This window comes from Strigops habroptila, chromosome 3 (genome assembly GCF_004027225.2).
Source record: "Strigops habroptila isolate Jane chromosome 3, bStrHab1.2.pri, whole genome shotgun sequence".
Taxonomy (NCBI): Eukaryota; Metazoa; Chordata; class Aves; order Psittaciformes; family Psittacidae; genus Strigops; species Strigops habroptila.
In genome coordinates, this window is record NC_044279.2 from 10,707,212 (window position 1) to 10,734,110 (window position 26,899).

At 38.4% G+C, this 26,899-nt stretch overlaps 1 protein-coding gene across 4 annotated transcripts in view; it reads left to right on the plus strand.

Annotated features, from left to right (window-relative positions):
- Positions 1-26,899, plus strand: part of CACNA2D1 (calcium voltage-gated channel auxiliary subunit alpha2delta 1) — a 381,052-nt gene that overhangs the window by 254,570 nt on the left and 99,583 nt on the right. For all 4 annotated transcript variants that reach the window (XM_030479619.1, XM_030479618.1, XM_030479620.1 and 1 more), the window contains 4 exons: positions 4,666-4,797; positions 17,215-17,284; positions 22,476-22,526; positions 23,610-23,709. In XM_030479619.1, coding sequence (XP_030335479.1) covers positions 4,666-4,797; positions 17,215-17,284; positions 22,476-22,526; positions 23,610-23,709 — 353 coding nt within the window. The remainder of the gene's footprint in view (positions 1-4,665; positions 4,798-17,214; positions 17,285-22,475; positions 22,527-23,609; positions 23,710-26,899) is intronic.

Below are 26,899 nucleotides of genomic sequence, written 5' to 3' on the forward strand. Positions count from 1 at the left end.
TGTAGAAAATGTGTGTGTGTGTGTGTGTGTGTGTGTGTGTGTGTATGCCTGCACACATATATATAAGCCAGTGCAAAAATGTAATTAGAATCATAGAATAGTTAGGATTGGAAAGGACCTTAAGATCGTCTAGTTCCAACTGCACTGCCATGGGCAGGGATGCCTCGCTAGACCATGTTGCCTAAGGCTCTGTCCAACCTGGCCTTGAACATTGCCAGGGCTGGAGCATTTTCTACTTCTTTGGGCAACCTGCTCCTGCATGTATATACAAAAATATGCACTTGCAAATGTGCTGTCCCTCTGTACCCACTTTTAAATACCATAATATTTGATTGCAGATATCTATTTCATTTATAACAATTACTAGTCAGTGTTATCTTTAAAGAAATCAATGAGTCAACTTCATTAAACAGGATATGGAAGTGTAATACGTTCCATGCACTAAAAGAAGATTAATGAACTGCTGAGGAGCTACCTCCTGTTCTCCCCAGTGTATGTGTAGCTGCCTCATCAGGGAATGGCAGCTCACATATTTTCAGATATAGTAAACAGCTCTCAGGCTTTTCAAATAAGGTTGTACTCTGCCTTGTATGCAGGCCAGGGCCTATACATTGAATAAATCATCAGAAGTGTATTCCAGTTCTTCTAAAGAGAGCACGGTAGTGCTCTCTATTTTTTATTGATTGCATTTGCAGAGGAAAATTGAATCCATTCCTTGTCAAGGCACCTAAACCTCATGTCATAAAGGAGAGGGAAAAAGAAAATTGGATGGAGTTCAATGGAATTAGCTAGAAAGAATGATGTTTCCTATTGTGTGATGATAATTTTTATTTTTTCATCTTGCCCTTACTATATTAAAGGTAGTCACTGATGTACTTTGAAGTAGTAATCTTCAAAGACTTCTTTTAGCAGAATTGGAAATAAGCTTGTTGGAGAGTTGTCTCTAACCAGATTTTCTGCCAATTATCAGTCAAAAGCTCTTTCCTGTACAGAAGTTAACTCAAAAGGCAAGGCAGGTGTTTCTAGGATATACAGCATCTCAGCACGTGTGGCTATAATACCTCTAAACATTTCATTTTAGTAAAATGCATTTTTCAATAACAGAATAATAATTAAAAAAAAGTCACTATAATAATGAAGTCAGTATAAAACCTGGTCTCTCAAAGTAGGGTATTCTGGCAGGTGTTATGGTCTCTACTATGACCTAGTGAAAATAGCACTGCATTGCATTTTATGTGCAAATTGAGAACCGTGATATTTTAGCAGGAACCATTTGAAGAATAGTTTTGTTACTGTTTATGAGCGATTTTGCTTTTTTTGGATAAGCGAGTTTCAAATCCATTGCCGTAGGCTTTAAACCAGAATCCAGAGGTAGTAGTTTGAAATTGCCTGTTACCAGAGCTATTGTATTCAAAAAACAAGAAGGGGACTTGATTTACAGCTTGCCTGTTGAAGTCCAGGGTGTATTCCTTAGCAAAAACAAAAGAGTAATATAAGTTGTGGAAAAACTCTGCATGTCTATTCCATGCATAAATTGTTGTCATAATGAGAAAGTGAATTAAAAGGAAGGAGATACATGTTGAACTTTACATTAAAGCTTATTTCTGAAATGAGACTCAGGCACTTAGCGATGAATTTCTGGAGTGCAGGAAGATACGTTTTTCAGGACCTGAGCACAGATATGTTAGATACTTTTAGTAGTCTTTTCACAGATTTGTTTTATTTTACTTCTGTTAGGATCCTCTGTTCTTGTTGCTCATCTTGAATTCCACATTATTTATTTTTTAATCCCAGCTTCATGGGTTGGTTTGTTTGGTTTTGGCTTTGTTTTGTTGGTTTTTGGTTTGTTTCTTTTTTTCCCTTGCTGCAAGTTCTTGGATTCTTTTTTTTTTTTAGGGTGTTATATTTGTCTCTGGGAGAAAATCATAGCAGAGGAGGGGGATGGGGAAAGTGGGATGTAAATAAGATCATAAAACTCTTGACTTGAACTGTAAAGCATCGCTTCTCCACAAACATTACTAAGAAGATCTAGTAAGCTATATCTCTTGCTTTATAGCCTAATCTCAACAAGTCAAATAAAACACTGAAATTATCAGTTCCAATATCTCCACTCAGTGCTTCAATACTTAGTTATTTTACTATTTGTAGATTGTCTCCTTAGTTATTCATTTATTGTATATACATCTATTTTATATACACATGGCTGCATGTTCAGAGGTGTGTGTAAACATGGTGATGTTACACAGGCACTCTTTGCAACAGTATTTTAAAATACATAATAAGATGTTTATTCTATGTTTAATTAATATAGGTTTTTTTCCTTTTTAAGCTTATGGTCTGAAGGAAATCCTATATTTAGAAATACATCATATTTCATATGGGTGCATATGAATTCATGGGGTGCATAGTCACCAATTTAGAAAAATATTTATGAGCATGATTAACTCCAGAATAGTTTTTTTCCTGATTAAATGTTTTGCTGAATAAGGGTATCAGAGGTCTGACCAGGGTGGTAAAGTCACTGGCAGATCTGGGGGTAGAGGCTCCAGCAATTTGAAGTCAGGTCACAAGGCCTAAGAAATGCATTAGTTTATACTGTTGTGGGGCTTGGGAGTTCATAGCGGACCCTGAAACCTATGTGCTTTGTCTCCCATGTGCCTTAAGTAAGTGTCCTAAGCTCCAGTGCTCTAAATGCCACCATAGACTTCCACTGGCCCAAGAACTCATCAGGTGGGGAAACAGTAACATGAATAAAAAAAACCCCAAAATTAAGCTGAAAGGAAATTCTTGCTTGAGTAAATGGCAGAGCTTCTAATGACTTCATGGAGCTACTTCAGGAGATAAGATCTGACACAAAGTCAAGTTTAGAAATCCTCTACATAATGCTTAATTACACAGTAAGTCAAACAGGAGTAACCATTTTAAAACGATAATTAACTTCCTTTTGTGCCGTAGGGAATTATTCGTCTGTCTTAGGTAAACTTAAATATATTTATAATTATCTACTTGACAAAGAGACAGGTATATAGCACAAGCTTATTGCTTAAATGGAAGCTCAGGAGTTGGAAATTTAATTTGTTATGTCTATAAGAAGTTATATCTTGAGAAGGTAATATTATCTCCAAACTACCCTGAAAAAAACAGACAAACCTTTCTGCAAAAGACATGGTATAGCAATTTTCTCCTTAACCTTTAAAAACAAGCCTATAAAATTTAATGTTTTGATCTCATTTCTCTAGTACCTGTTAACAACCTCACTTTGGAAATGGGCTGTCAAATGTCAGCTTTCAACCTGCCCTTATTTTTATTGTTACTTCTTTTCACAGTAGCAAAGGGCTAGAATGTAGACCAACATACCAAATTTTGTACTGGGATGCCACTCAGGTGCCTTAAACATGAACTGTTTTTACTTCAGCTTGAATTGCCTATTTGCAAGAGAAGTTGAATTTTCTTTCCTGTGTGCAATACCATAATGTAAGCAGGATCTATATTACAGTGTTAACTTCCATAGGATTTATGCCTATGTCTTTAGCTGTTTTCAAATGTATTTCCCCTCTAGTTCCCTTGGCTTGTTAATCTAGGTGTTTCAGTTTTAGAAACATTACTTACGATGCCATTAGGAAACACAGAAGTAAGAATTGGTGATCAAACCAGCAAAAAGCCCTTGCTTTTTCTAATTAAATGAATACTTGCAATTGCTTAATAATTATTAAGATTTTTTTTGGGGGGGAGGGAATTAATGAGATATTTGCAGCTGATTAAATGAGGTGAAAAGCATGATTTGTCATGAGTTACACAAGGTATTCTGTATCACAATACAATTTCACTGACTGCTGACTATAGTCAATTGACTATTACTGTAGCAGTTTTCATCAACACATTTTTTTCAAAATGCATAGAACGTGTTAATGTATTGTATATTTGATTGATTACATAATATATTTGATGGATTTAAACATTGGTAGGGGACAAGTTTGTGAATGTAATTTTCCATATAACTGGCCACATAGTGTTTAGCTGAAATGTGAATTTCCTTGTGTTTCAAGTTCATTGTGGAACTGACCCAACTTCTAAATATTAGTGTTCACATTCCTGATCGTTCTGTAAATAATCACACCTATGAACATTAAGACCTTGTTAGTGTGCTATAATGAGTACTATTGTGCATGCAGTCCCACCTTAATATTACAATTCAAACAACTAATCATTGTCTTTTTTCCCATATAATGCTTTTACAGCATCCATTTGGAAAGGGACATCTTTGTTACTTTTATAAGAAGTATATACCTACTTTTGTTGATGTCATTCTAGTTGTTCTTATTGCAGTGTGTTGTAATTGGTAAACATCAACACTATATGCTTGCATTTATTTTTCTGTAACTGTGAAGTGCAACTACAGTGACATCTCAGAAACAAAGTATTTGTAGAAGATATTGGCTCTGCAAATAATCCAACAGTCTTTGCATACAGATAATGCAATGGGAAGAAGAGCACATGATAAAGAAAATTCTCAAGGAAGAGGAGTGTATTTCTTTAAATTTCCTTTGTGGCTTAGTTAAATAAAATGTTTTCACTTTCTATGATAGTTCAGTTTGCTTTCTGTAGTTGGTGTTGCTTCTGTTAGGATATAACTTTGTAATACCAAATATGTTTTGTCTTTAACAGCAACGATAGTGTTAAATGAACTCAACTGGACTGCAGCATTGGATGATGTATTCAAGCGGAACAGAGAAGAAGACCCCACTTTATTATGGCAGATTTTTGGTAGTGCAACTGGCCTCGCTAGGTATTACCCAGGTAACTGAAGTCTCCTAAAAAACTGTCTTATGCCGTGTATTGCCTTAAAAATACTCTGAATTATTTTCAAGAAATAAAAGGTAACTAAAAATGATTTTATTACATAGATGCAGTTTCTGTATATCAGAAGTAACTCAAGAACTGTGAAATTATTCTGCCATAAAGCTAGTATGAGGGAGAAGAAACTAGGGGAGAAATATTTCTTACAGTAAGAAGAATAGAAGATTATGTCCTTTGAAAAGCTGAAAAGTTAAATTTTATTTTTGTATTGTTTTCTATGTGTTGTAGAAATAGTTAAGTATTTGCCAGTGAGATTTCTTTACCTGTCTAGTTTTAAAAGTAGTGACTCGATGAGTAGACAGATAATCTTATGGTAAAGTCAGTGAAAATACGAGTGCACCATGCTATATTTATGTCCTGCAGAATCCACGACCTCTGACAATTATGTCTTTGTTATAAGAGCTAAGGTCAGTGAATACAACTTGATTATTTCAACCAGCATTTGTTTCACTTGTCGAAGAATCTCATTATTGGATCACACTAATTAATTTAAATAGGTGTATATCGTATTGAATTTAGGTCATCAGTAGCCTTAATTTGATGTGTGTTAGCTAATGGAAAGGCTTGGTTTATGGCAAGGTGTACTGCCTGTCCTGCTGCTGTTCTTGTTAAGTGCTGCTGTTATCAGTGACAGAATAAGGTGTCCACTATGCAGAAGACAGTTGCATGCAGTATGTTGTCTCTTGCCTACAGCTGGCAAAGGAAGAACTTTGAGATCCTTTCTCTTCTGCTTATACAAGACTGTTGGTGTTTCTGAGGGTGAAGGGGATTATTCTGAAGCTGTTACTGTATCATTAGCACAATTGCTAGCACAGGCAGAGAAACTGCCTTGGGCTAGTTTATAGGAAGAATATTTAACAGCACTTGAATCCTGTTTGTTTTGTCATGCTAGATGCTCATGAAATAAATACAGTGAGATGTTGCAGAAAAATAATCTTGAAAATGCTAATTTCATATTTCTTTTATTTCCAAGTGTTCTGTTTCAATGTTTTTGGGATATATTAGTACTGCGTTTGGGGTTACCATTTGTCACTGCTTTCTGTATAATGATGTTTTGCAAATGCTGAAAAATAAGTGTTTCTTTTATGCATCTCTCTGCCAGTCTTCACGATATCTGTTTTCAAGTGTGGGATTATCTCATATATTGAAAAATATTTTCTTATGTCTTGCTAACCTGTCAGTTGTTTACCAACACAACACAAGAGCCTCTTTATGTACTCTTCCTTAGAGCACCCCTATAAAATGAGGAAAGCTTGTTTTCTCTGTTTTGCAGGTGGATATGTTGCTTGTTTGTACTACTTTCAAACACACATTTACATCTAGAACCCCACGCCTCCTGCTTATTCCATAGCTAAGTGCCTAAGCCCTTATAAGCTGTCTAGTCCTGTCAGTAATTAACTTCAGAAATGCCTGGGTAATTCTCCATTCCTTAAATTCTGCACGCACAGAATAACCAGGGGCATTGACAGTTCTTAAGTTGTATGTGTGGTGTTCTGTGCATCTTCTCCTTCCAACTTTGGGTTTCAGATTTTTAGAATAGGTCTTTGTGCAATAGGTCTTTCTCTTTTTGTTAAACCTTTGTCTCAGTTTGCTGACACACGCAAACATTTTGAAAATTAAAATCAAGTTTCATATACCAGAATGGATGCTTTTAACATTTGCTTTTTGAGAATGATGTTATAAATTGTAAAACATTGCTTCATTATATTTGCCTTAGGTAAACCTGCTTCAAAGAAGTGATGAATTTCTCCATAGTGATGATATTTGTGAAAGAATTTGGAAGTGTCAAAACCTAGAATTAAAATGCATAGATAAGTCTGCTCATTATTACCTGAAATATATCCACTTAGTCTTTCCTCCCTCAAAAACAATAGATCTTTGGTACCTCTAAGGTACCGAGAGTATCTTCAATCACAGGTTTCTTGAACTAATGCTTTTATCTGATAGTATCCCACTGCCTGAAGTCATGGGCTAGACTGTACATCACTTCTGTCCTAAGTAGGCTCTTGGGCTGTCCTTGTCACTATAGTAACCAGCAGCATGAAGGGATCTTTCTATGAGTGACCCCATAGGTGGAAAGTATGTGTGAAATACAAGATAATTTTTCTATTACATATATCCCTTTGTTTCTTACATATACTCTATTTTTGTACTGTTGTACACTCCTCTAGCATCACATATACAATTTAATATAATTTTCAGCTGTGCTTTGTCTGCATCGTTGGTACATATGTTGATATTTGCAGTGATGGCAGAACCAGTGCCAGGCATAAAAGGGAACTGTATAGCAACTTCCTATGTTTATCTTACAAGATGCCTCTGTAGAAACATTAGAGACTGCAGTGAGGTCTGCTTCTCTTGATAGATTAATTCATTACTTCATTTTGTTTATTAACTAGTTTTCCCTAGAATATACTCAGTTCAGCTCTCACTGTCAAACATCAAGAAATGGCAGAGAAGAGCCAAAGATGTAGGATACCTCCATGGGCCTCAAATCTATTTTTTCATCTCTTTCAGTTAGGGTTTTAATCAGCTTGATTTAAAGAGTCAGTATGAGTTTTCTCATGCTGAACTTCTTCTTCTTTAGATTATTTAAGAAAGTGTGTCTTCCCTAAAGTAATTTTAAAGATTAGTGAGGGCACCTAGTATCAACATTTTCATTAGTTTCACTGACAGCATATTTGTGAAGAGAAATGCTAAGCTCTATTACTGTGTTGGCAACCATCCATTTTGATACGAAGATGTCAAGAGCAATTTTGATATTTCTATTAGCTATTCTGTGAGCTCTGAACAACTCTAAGTAAACAGTAGTTTAATAAAAGAGCTCAAAAGAGTAAAGAAATAAATAGAATGGAACTTTTAGGAAGGATGTAATATATAGTAATTCTTACATTTAAAATTACATATCACAAATTAGTCTTTATTTTAAGGATGGTTTCAGCATTGTGAGAATGCATTGTCCTTTTTACATACATTTGTATAGTTGTAGCAAAATCAAGACAGGAATCTCTATCTTCAGGTGATGAAGATAGCTGATTAAATTCTTAATTCAAAAGAGAACTGTACAAGAGGTGGAAGCAAGGACAAGTAATCTGGAAGGAATATAGAAACACTGTCCAAGCATGCAAAAACATGGTTAGAAAAGCCAAAGCCCATTTGGAGTTAAATCTGGTGAGGGAGATGAAGGACAAGAAGAAGAGCTTCTACAGGAACATCAGCAGCAAAAGGAAGACTAAGGAAAATACAAGCTTACTGCAGAATGTCAGCCTGCTGGATCAAACTGGGATAGGGGACTTTTTGACAAAAGGCACAGAAAAGGCTGAGGTATTCATCACCTGCTTTACCTCAGTCCTTACTTGTAAGACTACCCCTCCGTAATCACAGGCCTCTGCAACCAGTGCGAAATTCTGGAGCAAGAATGACTTCTCCTCAGTGAGGAGGATCAGGTTAGGGAACATTTAAACAAAGTAGATAGATACGCACAAGTTCTTGTGACCTGATGCATGCATCCATGAGTATCGAGAGGACTGGTGGATGGCATTGCCAGGCCATCCTTGATTATCATTCAAAGGTCATGGAAATGGGGAGGAGTCCTGAAGTTCCTTCTTTGTTGAGGGAACAAGTGTCACTTCTATCTTCAAGAAGGACAAGAAGGAGGATCTGGGAGATGAGGAGGTGTCAAACTCACGTTAGTCCCTGGGAAAGTGATGGAGCAAGTCTTCCTGGAGACTATTTTGAAACATACTGGGAGTGGACAGCATGGATGAAAGGGGAAATCATGCCTGATCAACCCGATAATTGTCTATGATGAGAAGGCAGACTTGGTGGATGAAGGAAAAGCAGTGATTTTATTTGTTTTGACTTTAAGAGGAATTCTTTTGATGCAGTTTTCCTTAACATCCTTGTTTAAGCTTTTGTTACTAAACTTAATTTCCACAGCAAAAAGATATAATGTGGTGGACAAGATCAGTTTCAGTAAAATTAAATTCAAGTTGTATTGCAATCTGGAAATTTAAAAAAAAAAAATTGTTAAAAATATGAACAGTTTTAAATATCCATGTGCCAGAATGTAACTGAAATCAGTATTTCAGTTTCTTCATTTACAATGACAAGCCTAACCAAAAAAGCCAGACCGAGACATAGAGGCATGTATGTATTGAATTCTGTTAGACGTGTTACTGTTTGGTGTATGGTCCTATCTGACTTGAAGCCACAGGGAGCTTGAGTTCATTATCCGGCTTTACTGCCCAGTGCATGCTCAGAGGCTGTCTTGAGTCATCTCAGAAAACAGGGAATCTCAATTTCCATAATAGCGTTTTAGGGAATTAGTAACAGCTTCTTTTCTTCTTTTCAGTAGGAAATCAGCCAGCTTTTCTGAACATCTCCCACATATAACCCTTCCTGTTTCTTTATGTTCAGTTTGCAAACAGAATTTTATCTGAGTCTGTCTGCAGAAGGCAAGATAGGGCTTGATGTATTTTATTTCCTTTTTGTTTCTTTGTCTGAGGGCTCTGTTGTATTGAGTACGTTTTCAATTCTAGTTTCTTTTCAAAATCCACCAGGTTTAAAAATATTTGTAGAAGTTTCCAGCCTTCGTCCTGCAAGGAAACGGTTTTTCATTATGTATAACTCAAAACTAAGACTCACAGAATCACAGAATGATTGAGGTCGGAAGGAAACTCTAGAAATCACCTGGACCAACCCTCCTGCTCAAGCAGGGCCAGCAAGAATCTGTAAAATAGGTCGCGTTTTGGCATTTGGTTTTGTTTTGTTTTGTTGTGGGTTGTTTTTTTTAATGTCGTTTCCAAAGAGATTTTTTTTTTGGAGGCAGGAGTTCAAAAAATTAAACTTTTTTTCTTTTTTAATCTTGAATCTATTCCCTGTGGGCTTGCAAATGTAGAGCTTCATTGACTCCATGTAGACAGAAGGGTACATTAATATAGATCAGACTCCAGGTTTAATTTATAATTAACCTCAGAGCAATGGACAAATCTGTTACACAAAAATAAATTAATTTAACTAAAATAGTTTAATATAGTTTTACAGATATTAAGTTACTTATATTTTGTGAAGCATCTACCCAGCTAATTTAGGACTAGGTTTTAGGAAGCAGCTATCTCAAAGAACAATTTAATATCAAATTTTTCAGGCTACTTGGAAGCGTAGGTACAAACCAACCAGTTCATCTTTTAATCTTGGAATCCTTCTTAATTACAGAGGTAATGAGGATTATAATTGTTAATCAATGTTTCATTAAAATACTGCAATGCTGTAGCAATTACTAATTAAATAAATTTTAAAACCACTTTGTATTTATGTACCTTTTGCCAGATACTACCTTCTTCTGTTTGTTTTTTATTGGTTTGTTTATTTTTGTAAGGCCAAGGTCTTCAGTAAAGGATGCATTTTGTTTTGGACTGCAGACAGCAGACATTTATTTGCAATCAAATATGATACAGGAGGCTTTCTAGTTATAGGAGTAAATTCACTTAAGAAAGTGTGGCTGCAAAGGATTACTCAAATCAAATCACAATCTTGATTTAAATGAGTATTTAAAAAAACCCTGTTTGATCAGCAACACGAACTCAGCTCTCTCAGGGAAGTACGCTAAGTAATATTAGCCAAAGGTAATACTAGAATGAGTAGTACTGATATGGACAGTTTCAGATTCCCTTTCATGGGTTCTTTATAGCAATAACAGCAGCATGATGATGCACGAATAGATTCAGCATCTTTTATTAAAAAGTGTTGAACCTAGATTCAGTGTGACAGTGGCCTGCAGTGTGCTGAAGGTGGGAATGTGCCATACTTGGTCACAATCTGAAAACTTGAGGCAATTAATAACAAAAATAAAACTGAAAAAGAAATACTGTCCTGTCCCCAAATGTTCCAGATCTTCCCACTTCTATCTGGAGATTTAACAAGGACCTACGGGAAATTAAAGTTTAAAATTTGATTTCCCGATACAGTATGTCTGGCAACTTCCAGTCTCCCAAAGTGCTGTATAGCTGTTTCTGTATAGCTCTGACTTCTCTCTGTTGTTTTAGTTTTTAGTTTAGTTTAGTTTTGCTTTGTCTTGTTTTTGTTTTGTTTTATTTTAGGTTTTTTTTACTTTAGTTTTTATTTTATATCTTATCTTATCTTATCTTACTTTCATAGAGGAAAAAGCAGCCTCTAGCGTGTAGCTCTGTAGCCCTTACTACGTAACCTAAACATAGATATTTGTCATCTACATTTGACCTTACCCATGTCAGGGAAGAAGGGTAGGAAAAGAAAGGAAATGGGTAGAGGATGGCTTTGTTTTGGCTATGCCTGGAGTCATATAACTATGAGAGAGCCAGTAAAATGTACTACAATATCAGCTGCTTAGGTGAACATTAGGAACTTCATACTCATGAAGAGAAATAGTATTTCCTACATAGACCAACTCTTTGCCAGACTTCCAGGTGAAGTATTGAATTCAAGTTGCAAAGTATCTGTGAAGTTAAAATCCTTATTTTAGCTAAATGAGTAGATACTGAACAAAATTGCAGTCCCTACATAATCTTAATTCTTACTTTAAAAACATCTTAATGTTTTAATCATTCATGCAATTGCTTTTGAAGCTCATCTGCTTCCTCATCTTTAAAGGTGTATCTGTACTAGTAAACAGAACAAGTCAAGAGTTTTATTATTATATGAATCCTTGAGACAGCGCCATGGTGTGACTGAAGGGACAGCACAGGCTGGCAGCCTTTCTAAATGGACAGCTGTTATGGCTTCATGACATCCCCAAAACACCTTCTGGTTTAAAAGTAATGAAAATCTTACTGTCCTCCTTTTGCAGATGAGACAAACAGGTATATAGAGAGATAAAATTACTTCTTTAGTGATCCTCTGAAGGTTAGGGATTCAAGCCAGGAATGTGTGTAATACCAAGATTTAGTGTGCTGTTATATTAATTAACTCAAATTTATAGCATTGTTTAATCAGCAGGTGTGTTAATCTCAGGATCTTTGTAATATGTGTGCTGAAGAATACAGCGATAAGAACTGTTTTATTCTTTCCGTTTTTTTACTGTAGATTTGCCTTGTATTTAGCCTTACTTTATCTATATAATAAATAACTGTAATATGGTGGGAACTTTAGTTAATTAGAAAAATGCCTCTGTACATCGCTCATGCCAGTATTTTACTAGGATTTTCCTATGTAATTAGGGCTTACAAGGTGTTAGACAAATTAATAGATAAAGAAAAGATAATGCTGCAGTGCCTATTATCCAGAAAAATAATTTTGTCCCTAAAGTCTTAAAATTCTTGGATTAAAATTATGGATAGAGAAGAGATAATTTTATGTATTTATTATTAAAGAATCTGGAACCTATTTCCAGATGTCAGTGAAGCAGATCTCACTCAGCTACAGGAGCATTCCCTGCTTTAACAAATTAATAATGGAAGAGCTTTAAAAATCAATTTCTAATAAAATAAAAAGGTATCTTTCTAAATGAAGGACTTGCTGTGCGCAGCTGCTCTTGTGTTAGTCAGTAATAGCAAGCAATAGTGTTGCAGCCATGTTATTGAACTCTCCAAAGAAAGTCATTACTGAAGCAGATACTAGGAGACTAGAAAGCCTAAAAAATCCATACAAAATGAATCAAAAGCCTTGAAAAACTGAGAACTTCACTTTTGTGTGTGCAGAAGGGTTCATACTTAATAGCTGTTAGTTCCTTTTAACAACTCAACATTTAAAGGAACCTTTAAAGAACAAAACAAAACCCAACACACTTTCCCAGTAACACAGCTTAAAATTCATCAGTGTGTAAGTTAGATAGTTCTACTTTTTACATTGTAATAAGCCTATTTGAGCGTTGTTCACTTCCTTTATTTGATACAAATTGAAATCTCCAGAATTTGCTCTTATAGAAGAAAAACAACAAAAACTCAACAAAACATCTTGTTACTTCTGTTCTTCTCCTCCTCAAGCTCTGATACTCCAGCCCCCTTGTGGGGGGTGGCAGTTAGTCCAGGTAAAACCAATGAAAGCAACACATTTATTGTGGATGAAATTCAGTTTATACATGTGGAAGTAGAAATATTGCCTCTTGACTGAACACAGCCATTTGAGAGGTTAATTTTACGTTGCAGACTGCAGTATGCATTGCATGTTCAAATACATGCTGGAAAAAACTCTATGAGATGATTATCCTCTTTTTTCTGTATGGTGATGGTGCTATTTAAAGTTACAGAGGACATTGCACAGGCCTATGTTAGCTAGGTTCTACCTGAAGATCATTTGATGTCTTGGCAATTAAGGCCATTATCTGGGTAAAGTAGTTAAGAAGTGCTGCATTCAGTCTTGACTGAACATCTTCTGTGATAGCACAGAGCTGGTAAGGAGCATTCTCTGTCTTGGGTGAATACTACTAATCAGTTAGTAATCCAAGGCATCATTATGATACAAATATCCTAAGTGCACCAGTTCAAAACACTTTCTGACAATTAATGTTAAGGGCTCCCAAAATTATGGCTGTTTATTATCTTTAGCTCCCATGTCTCACCACTTTGCACCTTTTACTGAAAAATAACTAAGTAATTCTGCAAAGGCGCTGCTGCTACACCAAAATTCACATGGCTTCTTTCTGGGTAATAAGCTGATGAATGCCACATTTCCTAACTAATGTGGGCTATTGTATACCTGAAAACAGGTTCGTTCACATAAATTCTCTAAAATATGAGAAGAATTATAAAATGAAACTGAAGGCAAAGTATAAGCTGAAGGTTGAACCTTTTCTACACATGAGGAAGACTTGACTGAATCAGGCACAGGGAATTGAATAGCCTGGGTTTAAATGTTTTGAATATCTACATGAATGTTTATTGAGAGGTAGCAAGGTAAAATTCAGCTTTAGGAAATATTTGTTTGCCTAACCCACTAAATGTTATATTGAGCTTGACTAGCTATTAACCCTCTGAGATGGAAAGGTAATGAAGTTTGAGCCAGAATAGATGATGCTGTCTAGGATTTGATAATTGGCATGTGTTACCTATCTTGCTATCAGCTTTTAGCCTCTTTCCCCAGATGCGTTAAAGGGATGTAAAGCTGTTAATAATTCATCTGTGCCTCTCTGTTCCTTGCACATGCATACCTAACCAGCAGAGAAGGGCAGATGAGGTCTCATTCGGCAGGACTTTTTCAGGAAGGCCTGCCCCATGACACTCACCTATGCCTCTGGAATCATCTCATGAATTGAAAATGGGCAGATGTAGCTGAGGGCTCCCTTTCCTGAGGAATGCTTTCATTTACACTTTACCCTGTGACAACCTCTGTCCTACATGAATTGGTTTTGCATGTAATCAACCACACTGAGGATTTCCACTCTACATGTGCAGAGAATGAATAGCATGCCTTACTCTTGCTTGAAATATAGGCAGGCCTGTATCTCCATAATGCAAACAGCAGAAGCGGGAGGGATATAAAATCGAATGAATAGTTTATAAAATATCAAATCTAACATGCCAAAGAGGAAAATCATCAAAGGAGAACATGACTGAAGCCTAATGTATGCAGCAGAGGACTGTGCAGTGTTGACATAGTTCAACGATAGTAGTATGCAACAATGCAACATGGTGAGGCTGACTTCTTCAAGATGTTTGGTGAGCCGGGTTCCAAGGCATCCGATTAAAATGAGTGTTTTGAACAAGAGGTTATTTAAATAAAACTGTAAATCTCAAAATCCTTAATCTTCACTTTTAGTTTTTAGGAAAATGAGTAATCATCTTGTTGTGTATTTCGTTTTCATCTTAGCCTATATAATGGCTTTTGTCAGTAAGATGTAAGCCAGTTTCCCCAAATGGTTTTATAGCGTGTTCTGTAGATGGACCAAGGCAACACATGTCTTTTTCAATAGGTCTCCATCCCTTCCATTTTCTATATAATTATAAATGCATAATTACTTATTTTTGCATAGAGAGAATTTATAATCTTCTAAAAAATCGCATTTTAAAAGATGAAATCATGGTAAATTAAAATTAGGTCACTGGAGAGCAAATGTCCCAGGGGAATTTCAGTTTGCTATTAATAGCTTTTTCAATAACATCCTCATATACTGAGAACATTACCAAAAACAGGGAATATATTTGATACCATTCAAACCCATCTAAAATTAGAAGTGTTAATCCAGAGAGATTTTAGAATAAATAATTTAGTCATGTTAATTCTTGAGGTTGAAGGGAGAATTCATCACTGCTTTGGTATGAATGAAATTTTAGATACTAAGGGCTGAGTCCTTATTTATGTTTACCCATGCAGAAACTTACTACTAGATTATGTAAACTATTGGAGTAAACATTGTAAAGATCAATAGAAGTAGTTTTCTCAGTAAGCAGTGTATTTCATAATTAGTGTGTGTATGATCCAGCAGCCATTAATATCTGATGAAAAATTCTGCAATCACACCATAAATCCAGAAATATTTCCTTGCATGAAAACTTAAGCATGTAGGTGCTTAATATATTTGTCTCAACAAAGGTAATATATTAATTAGGAAAAAGAAACTTACAGATGTGTGGCACAGAAAATACTGTTTTAATGGCATGGTAGGAAATTATGTTTTTAAAGACCTTCTTCAGATCTCTCTGAAGCTGCTGACAGTCTTCCAGGACTGTGCATACTGAAAGGGCCAAGCTAGTGAGTTACCATTCACAGTAATCTCCAAAAGGGTTAGATAGGCTGTAAGTAGTGTGCTGAGTGGGTTATTCGCAGTGTCTTTTGTATATAACTGGACCATTGTAATGGTTCTTAGTCTAGTTCTGGTGAATGTCTTTCCTTCTGTTGTGCTTTTTAACTTACTAATATACATGTAGCCAGAAAAAGTCAATTTAAATTTTGTTCCAATCCAGGAAATTACTGCAAAATTATGGTAGAACTGAGTGTGAGGCTTAGTTGTTCATAGGGGGAAAGGGGAAAGGGAGATGGAAAAGAGGAAAGGAGAAGGCAACAATAATTTTAAAAAGTGTTCTAGTTTGTATTCCAGGTGGAAAGACCCGGCTTTTGTTCTACAGAGACTTTTGGTGCTTTTGGAAATATTAGGGCAAGTTTCAGGCATTTCAGATTTTGTTATTTGGTGTTTCTTCACCAGTTCAGGTTAATATTAATTTTGCATCTTCATGTTACTGAAATATTTGCCACACTAAGTTTGGTCTAAAGGGCCCAGTTCTGAAATGTGTTCCTTTTAGGCAACTTGTGTTGACCTCAAGGAATTGATGTGCTTACCTGTAAGTGGCATTACACTAAAATATATTTGTAGTTCTACAAATATGCAGTATTTTCTGTGGTTGACAAATGTGTACTGATAATGTCCTGTGGGTTGTGCTTGGTTTAAACTTTCTGGTAACTGATGTTCCAACTCAGGTTATGGTCACAGGAAAGGGTTCATCTAGTAAATTCAAAAATAGGCAGCTACTCTAAGGTGGTGGCTTCTTTTATATCCATGATGGAAGAATTCATAATTCTTCCAATTTGTCTTACATTAATGCTTTTTCAGGGAGAATCTAGGAGCTACCTATCTTTCTTAGTTTCCTAGACAGCAAAATGATTAATGTCAGGAAATAGCTCCCCCCATGCTGTTGGCATACATTGAGAGAGCAAATTGCAGAATATTGTTTCATTTCATGTAACTTTTCACATTTTTATTTGTGTTGGTTAAGCTGTCAAATGTTTTTGAAAGGCTCATATTTTTTTTCAGTAAGGAAAGTTTCTTACCATTGCTGAAAATTATGGTAAAGCTTAGATTAAATGCTTGCAAAAAGTTATTAATCTTAGCATTTTCTTTACAGAGACATGAATATTTCCATGTCATTTTCTGTACAGAAAATATTATACTTTCATGTTACTTTTCTAGTTAGCATTTTTAGGTAAAGCTATGTTGAGTAGGTGTATAATTGTTCAGATGCATAACTAAGGTTTAAATCAGCACAGTATTATTGTTTACAACGTTAACTTATAACTGTTTATTAAATGAAGTACTTTCTTGTAAAAAAAAAAGAAGTTAGTTCATATTCTAAAGTACTTTGGTTGAAATTCTGTTTCCACTGAAGTCAATGGTCAATTGCAGTCAGTAGCTGTTTCTTGTACACAGCTTGGCCTTTTAAAGTCTTTATCTATATATAGGTTTATTGCATTTTATTTTATGCTGATATATATTTAGGGATATATGGGTATTTCAAAAACAGATTACACAAATACAGACTTTTTTTATCCATACCAAATTCTGATATTTACATAGTGCAAAGTCTGTGATATAATTTCATTATATTGTTGTATTTAAATACCTAAGATAAAGTTTTAAACATATTTTATACCTTTTTTTTTTCTTTTTAGCTTCCCCATGGGTAGATAAAAGTCGAACTCCAAACAAAATAGATCTGTATGATGTTCGTAGAAGACCATGGTAAGTTTTCTTTAAAAGACTGATATATACGTATCACTTTCTAGAAATGACTGTAAAGACAAATTTCATAGAATCATAGAATCGTAAGGGTTGGAAAGGACCTTAAGATCATCTAGTTCCAACCCCCCTGCCATGGGCAGGGACACCTTGCCCTAAACCACGTGGCTCAAGGCCCTGTCCAACCTGGCCTTGAACACCACCAGGGATGGAGCATCCACAACCTCCCTGGGCAACCCATTCCAGTGCTTCACCACCCTCACTGTAAAGAACTTCTTCCTTATATCTAGTCTAAACTTCCCCTGTGTAAGTTTGAACTCATTACCCCTTGTCCTACCACTACAATCCCTAAGGAAGAGTCCCTCCCCAGCATCCTTGTAGACCCCCTTCAGATACTGGAAGGCTGCTATGAGGTCACCACGCAGCCTTCTCTTCTCCAGGCTGAACAGCCCCAACTCTCTCAGCCTGTCTTCATATGGGAGGTGCTCCAGACCTCTTATCATCCTCGTGGCCCTCCTCTGGACTCGCTCCAACAGCTCCATGTCCTTTTTATGTTGAGGACACCAGAACTGTACGCAGTACTCCAAGTGAGGTCTCACAAGAGCAGAGTAGAGGGGCAGGATCACCTCCTTCGACCTGCTGGTCATGCTTCTTTTGATGCAGCCCAGGATACAGTTGGCTTTCTGGGCTGCAAGCGCACACTGCCGGCTCATGTTAAGCTTCTCGTCAACCAACACCCCCAAGTCCTTTTCTGCAGGGCTGCTCTGAATCTCTTCTCTGCACAACCTGTAGCAGTGCCTGGGATTGCCCTGACCGAGGTGTAGGACCTTACACTTGGCTTGGTTAAACTTCATAAGGTTGGCATCGGCCCACCTCACAAGCGTGTCAAGGTCCCTCTGGATGGCATCCCTTCCCTCCAGGGTATCAACCGAACCACACAGCTTGGTGTCGTCAGCAAACTTGCTGAGGGCGCACTCAATCCCACTGTCCATGTCGCCGACAAAGATGTTGAACAGGACCGGTCCCAACACCGATCCCTGAGGGACATTACTTGTTACAGGTTTCCAACTGGACATTGAGCCATTTACCACAACTCTTTGCGTGCGGCCATCGAGCCAGTTTTTTATCCACCGAGTGGTCCATCTATCAAATTGATGTCTCTCCAATTTAGAGACAAGGATGTCGTGCGGGACAGTGTCGAACGCTTTGCACAAGTCCAGGTAGATGACGTCAACTGCTCTGCCGCTGTCCATCAGTTCCGTGGCTCCATCATAGAAGGCCACCAAATTGGTCAGGCAGGATTTCCCCTTAGTGAAGCCATGTTGGCTGTCACCAACCACCTCGTTGTTTTTCATGTGCCTTAGCATGTTTTCCAGGAGAAACTGTTTCAAGATTTTGCCAGGCACAGAGGTGAGACTGACTGGTCTGTAGTTCCCCGGGTCTTCCACCTTCCCCTTCTTGAAAATGGGGGTTATATTACCCTTCTTCCAGTCATCAGGAACTTCACCTGACTGCCAGGATTTTTCGAATATGATGGACAGTGGCTTAGCAACTTCATTCGCCAGTTCCTTCAGGACCCGTGGATGGATTTCATCAGGTCCCATGGACTTGTGCACGTTCAGGTTCTTAAGATAGTCTCGAACCTGATCCTCTCCTACAGTGGGCCTAAGGTCTTCGTTCTCACAGTCCCTGCATTTGCTTTCCAAGACTTGGGTTGTGTGGTCAGAGCATTTGCTGGTGAAGACTGAGGCAAAGAAGTCATTAAGAACCTCAGCCTTCTCCAAATCCATGGTAGCCAGTTCTCCTGATAGCTTCTGGAGAGGGCCCACATTGTCCCTAGTCTGTCTTTTATTTGCTACGTATCTATAGAATCCTTTCCTGTTATCTTTTACATCCCTTGCCAAACTTAATTCTAGCTGGGCCTTAGCTTTCCTAACCTGGTCCCTAGCTTCTCGGGCAATGCTCCTATATTCTTCCCAGGCCGCCTGTCCTCGCTTCCACCTTCTATAAGCTTCTTTTTTCCCTCTAAGTTTCCTCAGCAGCTCCTTGTCCATCCATGGAGGTCTCCTGGCCCTCCTGCTGCACTTTCTTCTAGTCGGGATGCAACACTCTTGAGCACGTAGCAGGTGATCCTTGAATATCGACCAGCAGTCTTGGGTCCCCCTGCCCTCTAGGACTGTATCCCATGAAACCTTACTAAGGAGGTTCCTGAAGAGGCCAAAGTCTGCTTTCTTGAAGTCCAGGGCAGTGAGCTTGCTGCACGCTCTTCTCACCGTCCTGAGGATCTCAAACTCAACCATCTCGTGATCACTAGAGCCAAGGCTGCCCTGGAGCGTTACATTTCCAACCAGTCCCTCCCTGTTGGTGAGCACAAGGTCCAGCATGGCATCTCTCCTCGTCGGCTCCTCTATTGCTTGAAAGAGGAAGTTGTCTTCCACACAATCGAGGAACCTCCTGGATTGCTTGTGCCGGGCCGTACCGTCCCTCCAACAGATGCCAGGATAGTTGAAGTCCCCCATGAGGACCAGGGCCTGCGAGCGTGAGGCTGCTCCTATCTGTCTGTAGAGCGCTTCATCCAGAGAGTCCTCTTGATCAGGCGGCCTGTAACAGATCCCCACCGTAATGTCCCCTGTTGCTGTTTTCCCTTTGATCCTGACCCACAAACACTCTGTTACCTCATCACCCGTCCCCAGACAGAGTTCCATACTCTCTAGCCTATCACTGACATAGATAGCAACACCCCCTCCCCGTCTGCCTGGCCTGTCTTTTCTAAACAGCCTGTAATCTTCCATTCTGACACTCCAGTCATAGGAGCCATCCCACCATGTTTCTGTGATACCAATGACATCATATTCCCGTAGCCTTGCACACATCTCTAATTCCTCTTGCTTGTTCCCCATACTACGGGCGTTTGTATAGAGGCACCTTAGCCAAGCTCCAAATGAAGCCGACTCAATGGCTGGGGCAGCTGGAACATCTCTACATCCCTCCAAGCACTTATTACAGGTGCTGGCAACTGACCAGGAATGTTGGGATGGATCAATGCTCCCCTCCCCCAACACATCTAGTTTAAAGCTTTCCTGACCAGCCTGGCAAGCCTCCTACCAAAACAGCTCTTCCCCTTCTTTGTCAGACCAGCTCCACCAGCCTCCAGTAGATCTGGCCTCCCAAATGGAGCCCCATGTTCTAAATAGCCAAACCCCTGACTATGGCACCAGCATTCTAACCATTTATTAACTTGCCAAACACGCCTAGCTTTTTTAAGGTCCTCCCCTTTACCCTGGAGAATCGATGAAAAAACTATCTGAGCTCCAGAGCCCCTAACCACCTCTCCCAGGGCTCTGTAGTCCTTCTTAATGTTCTCCAGGCTACTGCTATCTATATCTCTAGCACCCACATGGACCACTAGGAGGGGGTAATAGTCAGCAGGACTCACTAGAGCAGGCAGCCTCTCAGCAACATCCCTCATCCGAGCCCCTGGCAGGCAACACACCTCCCTCGAGACTGGATCAGGCCGGCAGATGGGTGCCTCTGTGCCTTTCAAAGTAGAGTCCCCTACTACTATGACCCTCCTCTTTTTCCTGGAGGCACCAGTAGCGATCCTCTTTACTGGTGCATCAGCAGGGTGCTCATTAGGTGTGGTGGGTGCTTTCTCATTAGCCCCCTGCAGAACTGCGAAGCGGTTCTGGGTGGGGACATCAGATTTAGGAGGAAGCCCCTTGTCGTTAATTGTCCTCTTCCTCCTTTTTTTGTTCGTTTTTCTCGTGACTAATTCCCAGCTTCCCGGGTTGCTGCCCTCCTTCTTTCCTATATGAGCAGTGCTAGACGTTTGCGGCCCCTGCGCAGTTTGGGCCTGGAGCAAGCAGCCCAGCTTCCTCTCAGCTTCCCTGGCATCTTTTAGCTCTCCAACAGCCTCCCGCAGCTCAGCCACCTGCTGCAGGAGGACCTCCACCAGGGCGCACCGAGTGCAGCCCTGTCCATTGTGCACCCCCGCCTCACGAGACCAGTCGAGGCACTTTCTACACTCCGAGGTCTGCGCCGCAGCCTCCCCTCTCATCGGCTCTGTCTGGGTGCCTACGCTGGCCACCGCCGGGGCAGAGCTCCCAGAGCGGGCCCTGGTCCTGAGGCGAGTGCTCACCATGCCGCTCGCCCTGCCTGCGCCAACTGCCGCGCCGCGCTCCTGGTCGCTCGCGCTCCCTGGGATGGGTTTTTCCCCACTGAGGGCTTGTGCCGTCACTCCTGGCGCCGCCCCCTGTGAGTCAGCTGCTCGCGTCAGCTGAGCTGCCGGCTCCTGGGCAAGTCCTGTCGAGGACTTGAGGCTCCCTCGGTCGTTCTTGCCGCTCCGAACTGAGGCTCCGGGACGCTGTGCTTCCCCCCGCTCCGGTGTTAAAGGCGTCCTCTCTGGAGATACTCACCTCGGCAATTTCTCTAATCATTTATATATAGTAGTCCTTACTTTTAGATATTGCTATTTTCTTTTTTAAAAATAATTTAATTCTTCTTAGTAAACTATTTTTAAATCATACTACTTGTTATGCAGTATCCACTGTAGTGGGTACTGTAGCATGACAGGGACCTTTTTGTAAGAGGATAACTGTCAAATAGGTATAAGGCAATTAAAAACTTCAATTTTGTGCCAAAATCAAATGTAATTCAGATTATTAGACTGAGCCACTCTTCCAGACTTTTGCAAGTGTTTACAAATATATCTGAGTGGTTTAGACCAGCAGAAAAATCTCTAGATTAGTAAAAGACAATGGAACAATGGGATTCTTTCTCAAGATTTTTTCTGTAAGCCTCTCAAGGAATAATGTACATTGATACTTGGATCCATACTAGTTGAATATATTCTTTCAAAGGAAATATTTTTTCCCTAAGATGGGCTGATGTAATAATTCATGTCATCAACATCTTTAGCTCTGAAATAGCATTTATGTTTTTCAGTTATCGACATCTGAAAACAGTGAATTTTTTATCAGTATATCCTACTCCCAGACTTTCCTAATGTAGTTTAGACTTTGGTTTACAAGAAGATGCACCAAGAGAGAAAATCATAGCACATGGTGTTCTACTAGCTACAACAGGAGGATTTTATTGGTTCATCTAGATTTAGTTTAGAGATCGCAGAGTCTTTCATCACACACAACAAATATGCTTCCAAATTTGTGTCTTTCATACCCTTTATTTATTTCAGGTATATCCAAGGAGCTGCATCTCCCAAAGACATGCTTATTTTAGTCGATGCGTAAGTGTTTAATGTTGGTTATTAATGTTTGAGGGATAAAAATACTTAGATATATTGAACAAGTCTCTGGATGCTGAAAAATGGAGAGAGGATTAAGAAGTATTTATATGCAAGGATTAAAAATCTTGGTGTGAACAAAATAAATATACAGAAAAAAAAATAGTTTCAAACAGCCCAAACCAAACCTGAAAGTTATTTAAACTGGGGACAAGGAAGTGTTTTTTTAATCACTTTAATATTATTCTGCTTTCAGCTCCTTAATTACTGAAGTAATCAACTGAAAATTTCTCATGTGCATGCCAAGATTTGTTGTAAAACACAGACCTAAAACCAAATGACTTGAAGCATGTATAGTAGATTTAATCATGATTTCATTAGCCTGAAAGATGAGAATGTATGCAGACTTTGCATGTTTTACCATAAATATTTAAAAATTGTGAAGTTTGCTTACAATAAAACATTAATAGAAAAGAAATCAATAAAAGCTCTCTCTGCCTTGGCAAGGTTTCCTTTGTTTAGCTAATGTTGAGGGACTGAAGGAAGCATTGAACCTGATGTGTCAAACAAATTGCTTTATGCTGAAAAAATTCTCAGAAAGAGAATTTGAATTTAGTGCTTTTAAACGTAAAGTGCTTTCATATCAGCAGCGAGTTTAATCAACATTTTTTATTTCTTCACTTCAGCTTAAGTTTTTCCTTAAAACAAACAAGCAGTCATTAGGGTGTCTGAAAATCTAAAGCCATAAATCTATGTGTAGTACTATAAAATGTTTAGATAATGCATTGTTTGACGGTGGTAAACTCTCTCAGATTTCTTGAAATGAGAATGAGGAAATGCTGTACTGTTGTAACTTCACTTGGGCTACAGGACTGGGGCTCTGAATGCCAGACTTTGACTTAATTTCTTATTATAGTAAGGTAATAAAATTAATGATGAGTTGGAGAATTCAGGAGAATTATTGACAATTTTAGTGTGAATGTTGGTGACAGTGCTGGTTCGTGCTCTGTATTTTGGGTTTTTTTTTACATTTTAAATAAAATCTGTTAAATTCAACTTTTCTATTGTCTTGTGGATTTCTATTAGGAGCGGGAGTGTCAGTGGATTGACGCTGAAGCTGATCCGCACCTCAGTCATTGAGATGTTAGAGACCTTGTCTGACGATGACTTTGTGAACGTGGTTTCAGTGAGTATCTGCTCTTTCCACAAAATTTAAAGAATTTAAAGTTCAAATTCCTGGTTTTCAAGAAAGCTGAAGGCAAAATAAAATAGATTTGGGAAGAGGAAATATGGTATGGATAACTTTTAGTTTTCAGGCTGATACCTTGCATGTCATGCTTTAGCTTTGGGCAGGGATTTTTTGGTTTTTATTAAGCTGTTGAACTGTAGAGCTTTGATACTAAGGATTTAGGATGGGAACATTGGCATACTCTTAATGACAAGACACAGACTGAGTGGTGGTGATTCTGGAGACAATTTTCAAGTTCTACAGATGTGTTGTGTCAAGCCTGCAGGAAGAAAGACCTGAAATATCACTATCAGAAATATCTTTGAACACTGCTCAATGCTTCATTGTTGGCTGTCAGTCTAGCTAGGCCTTTCTCCAAGTAGTAAAGAGAAACTTTTATTTGCAATGGCATTTCCTTTGTTAAAGTTTTTTCTAGTGGATTAGACCATTTTCTTTAATCTAAATTGCAGTGGAAAAAAAAGAAACTAATGTTGTTATTATTATTATTAAAGGAAATAAGCTTTTCTGTAAAGACATTAGAGAGCTGAAATCTTGTTGTTACATTCACTGGTTTAAAAACAAACAAAAGAAGATTGCAATCCTACACTGCTGGAAATTGATTACTGTGTTCTGTGGAGTTGTGCCAGCTTTTGCCCTTGGAAAATCTAGACCCCCACTACCTCCCGATTTACAGAGTTTTCTAACCTTTTTCCTTTTTGCTCCCAGCTGACCAGAAATAGTGTATCTTAATGCTAAGCCTTCCTCAGGCTCTGGGTATTTTAATAGCTAAGGTTCAGTGTTATTCTGGTGAGACCCCAAAGTTGGGATTTGTATTGAAAAAGGACTAGAAATCTTTGAATATTTTCCACAGTACATTTTCCCAGTGGTTTATAACGTAAAAACCTTAAGCACCTTTCTTCTTTGGATGAACTTTAGAGGCATAGTTCAGATATTTGCCTGCAGAACCCAAGGCATATTTTTGGTCATGCTGCGTTCACCTCAGAGGTTGGCAATACTCACAGAAATATACATAACAGAACATGGCATCTCTAAATCTTTTATAAAGTGCTATTTGGTGTTGCACACTTATCATTTAAACATCCATGTTAGATCCTTTCAGTATTGCAATTACTTTCATATAACCTATGTTTTAATGTGTTCAGATGACTTATGTATTATAATTGTGGGAGACGTGTTCTGATGTTTTATTTCTCTAACAGAAAGGGAATCATATGGTGCAGATAAGAAACAAATGGTGATACTACTACAAAGTATTCATTAAGCAAGAGAAGTGAACACAGAATTTGGTCTTTTTGTTAGGATTCTTCCCTATTTTTTTTTTCATTTGCTCAGTTTTTCCACAGTCCAACCAAAGCCTCAAACCAAAGTTAAGCACCAGAGGTGACATCGCTAAAGAAGATGATATATTATCACACTCAGTATTATTTGTTCTTACGTTTATTCCCAAAAGCATATACACAGACCTAAATTTTATAAAGCATTCATCCACTGCAAAGTTAGTATTAGTTTCCATAAGTAAGTTTTTCACGTATAATGTTTTTTTACATTTACGATTTATACATCTTGACACTTGAAATAAAATGTAATACATTAGATCAATCATTATTCTGATTGCTTGAGTCTTTGACATGTACATACATGACTTTCATTTATGAGGTCTTTTTTCAAATATTAAATTCTTCATTATACTGCTTGGCTTTTTCACCACTTTCTTCCTTGTATACCTTTGGTGAAAAGCTTGATGATTTATTAGGTTTATGTGCTGTCTTAAAAGGCAGATGGTTCATTAATTCTTGTCAATTTTAAAATAATTTCATTTTTCTTTTTTCCTAAATGACCTGAGCATTACCTAAAGATATGGTGATAAACAAAAAAGTCTTCTGGTCACTAGTGGTGTTCCCCAGGGCTCAGTATTTGGGCTAGTTCTCATTAATCTCTTTATCAATGATCTGGACAAGGGGATTTTGCAGACACCAAGTTGGGCGGGAGTGTTGATCTGCCTGAGAGTAGGAAGGCTCTGCAGAGGGATCTGGACAGGCTGGATCGATGGGCTGTGGCCGATGGCATGAGGTTCAACAAGGCTCAGAGCCAGGTCCTGCACTTAGTCCACAACAACCCCATGCAACACTCCAGGCTTGGGGAAGAGTGGCTGGAAAGCTGCTTGGCAGAAGAGGACCTGGGGGTCTTGGTCAACAGCCAGCTGAATATGAGCCAACTTGTGCCCAGGTGGGCAAGAACGCCAATAGCATCCTGGTCTGTATCAGAAATAGCGTAGCCAGCAGGGCCAAGGAAGTGATGGTGCCCCTGTGCTCAGCATTGGTGAGGCCACACCTTGAATACTGTGTTCAGTTGGGGCTCCTTGCTGCAAGAAAGACTTTGAGGTGCTTGAGTATGTCTAAAGAAGGGCAATGAAGCTGCTGAAGGGTCTAGAGAACAAGCCTTATGAGGAGCAGCTGAGGGAACTGGGGTTGTTTAGTCTGGAGAAAAGGAGGCTCAGGGGAGAACTTATCGCTCTCTACAGCTACCTGAAAGGTAATTGTAGTGAGGTGGGGATCAATCTCTTCTCCCAGGTTACAAGCAATGGAACAAGAAGAAATGGCATGAAGATGTTCCAGTGGAGATTAGATATTAGATTGGATATTAGGAAAAATTTCTTCACCAGAAGGTTTGTCAAGCATTAGAACAGGCTGCCTAGGGAAGTAAGTGAGTCACCATCCCTGGAAGTATTTGAGACATGTAGATGTGGAACTTGGGGACATGGTTTAGAGGTGGGCTAACGGCTGGACTTGATGATTTGAAACATATTTTTCAACCTAAATGATTCTCTGATCATTATTCTTCACAGAATATTCCATAACAAAGAAAGCATTCCTAGATAAAGTCCAAATCCAGTGCTTGCTTAATAAATCCAAACCCCAAAAATTCAGCATAAACATTTTGTTCTAGGTGAATGAAATAAAGATTTATTCAATACATTTCAAGTTATTTCTTAAGGACATTTTGTCTTGAAGCATCGTGGCATTAGACATCATTGGATAATTAAAAAGTCCAAAAGCTAGGTGAAATTTTTCAGTTAATACAATATTAATGCGATAGTGGATAGATATAGGAACACTAGCAATAACTG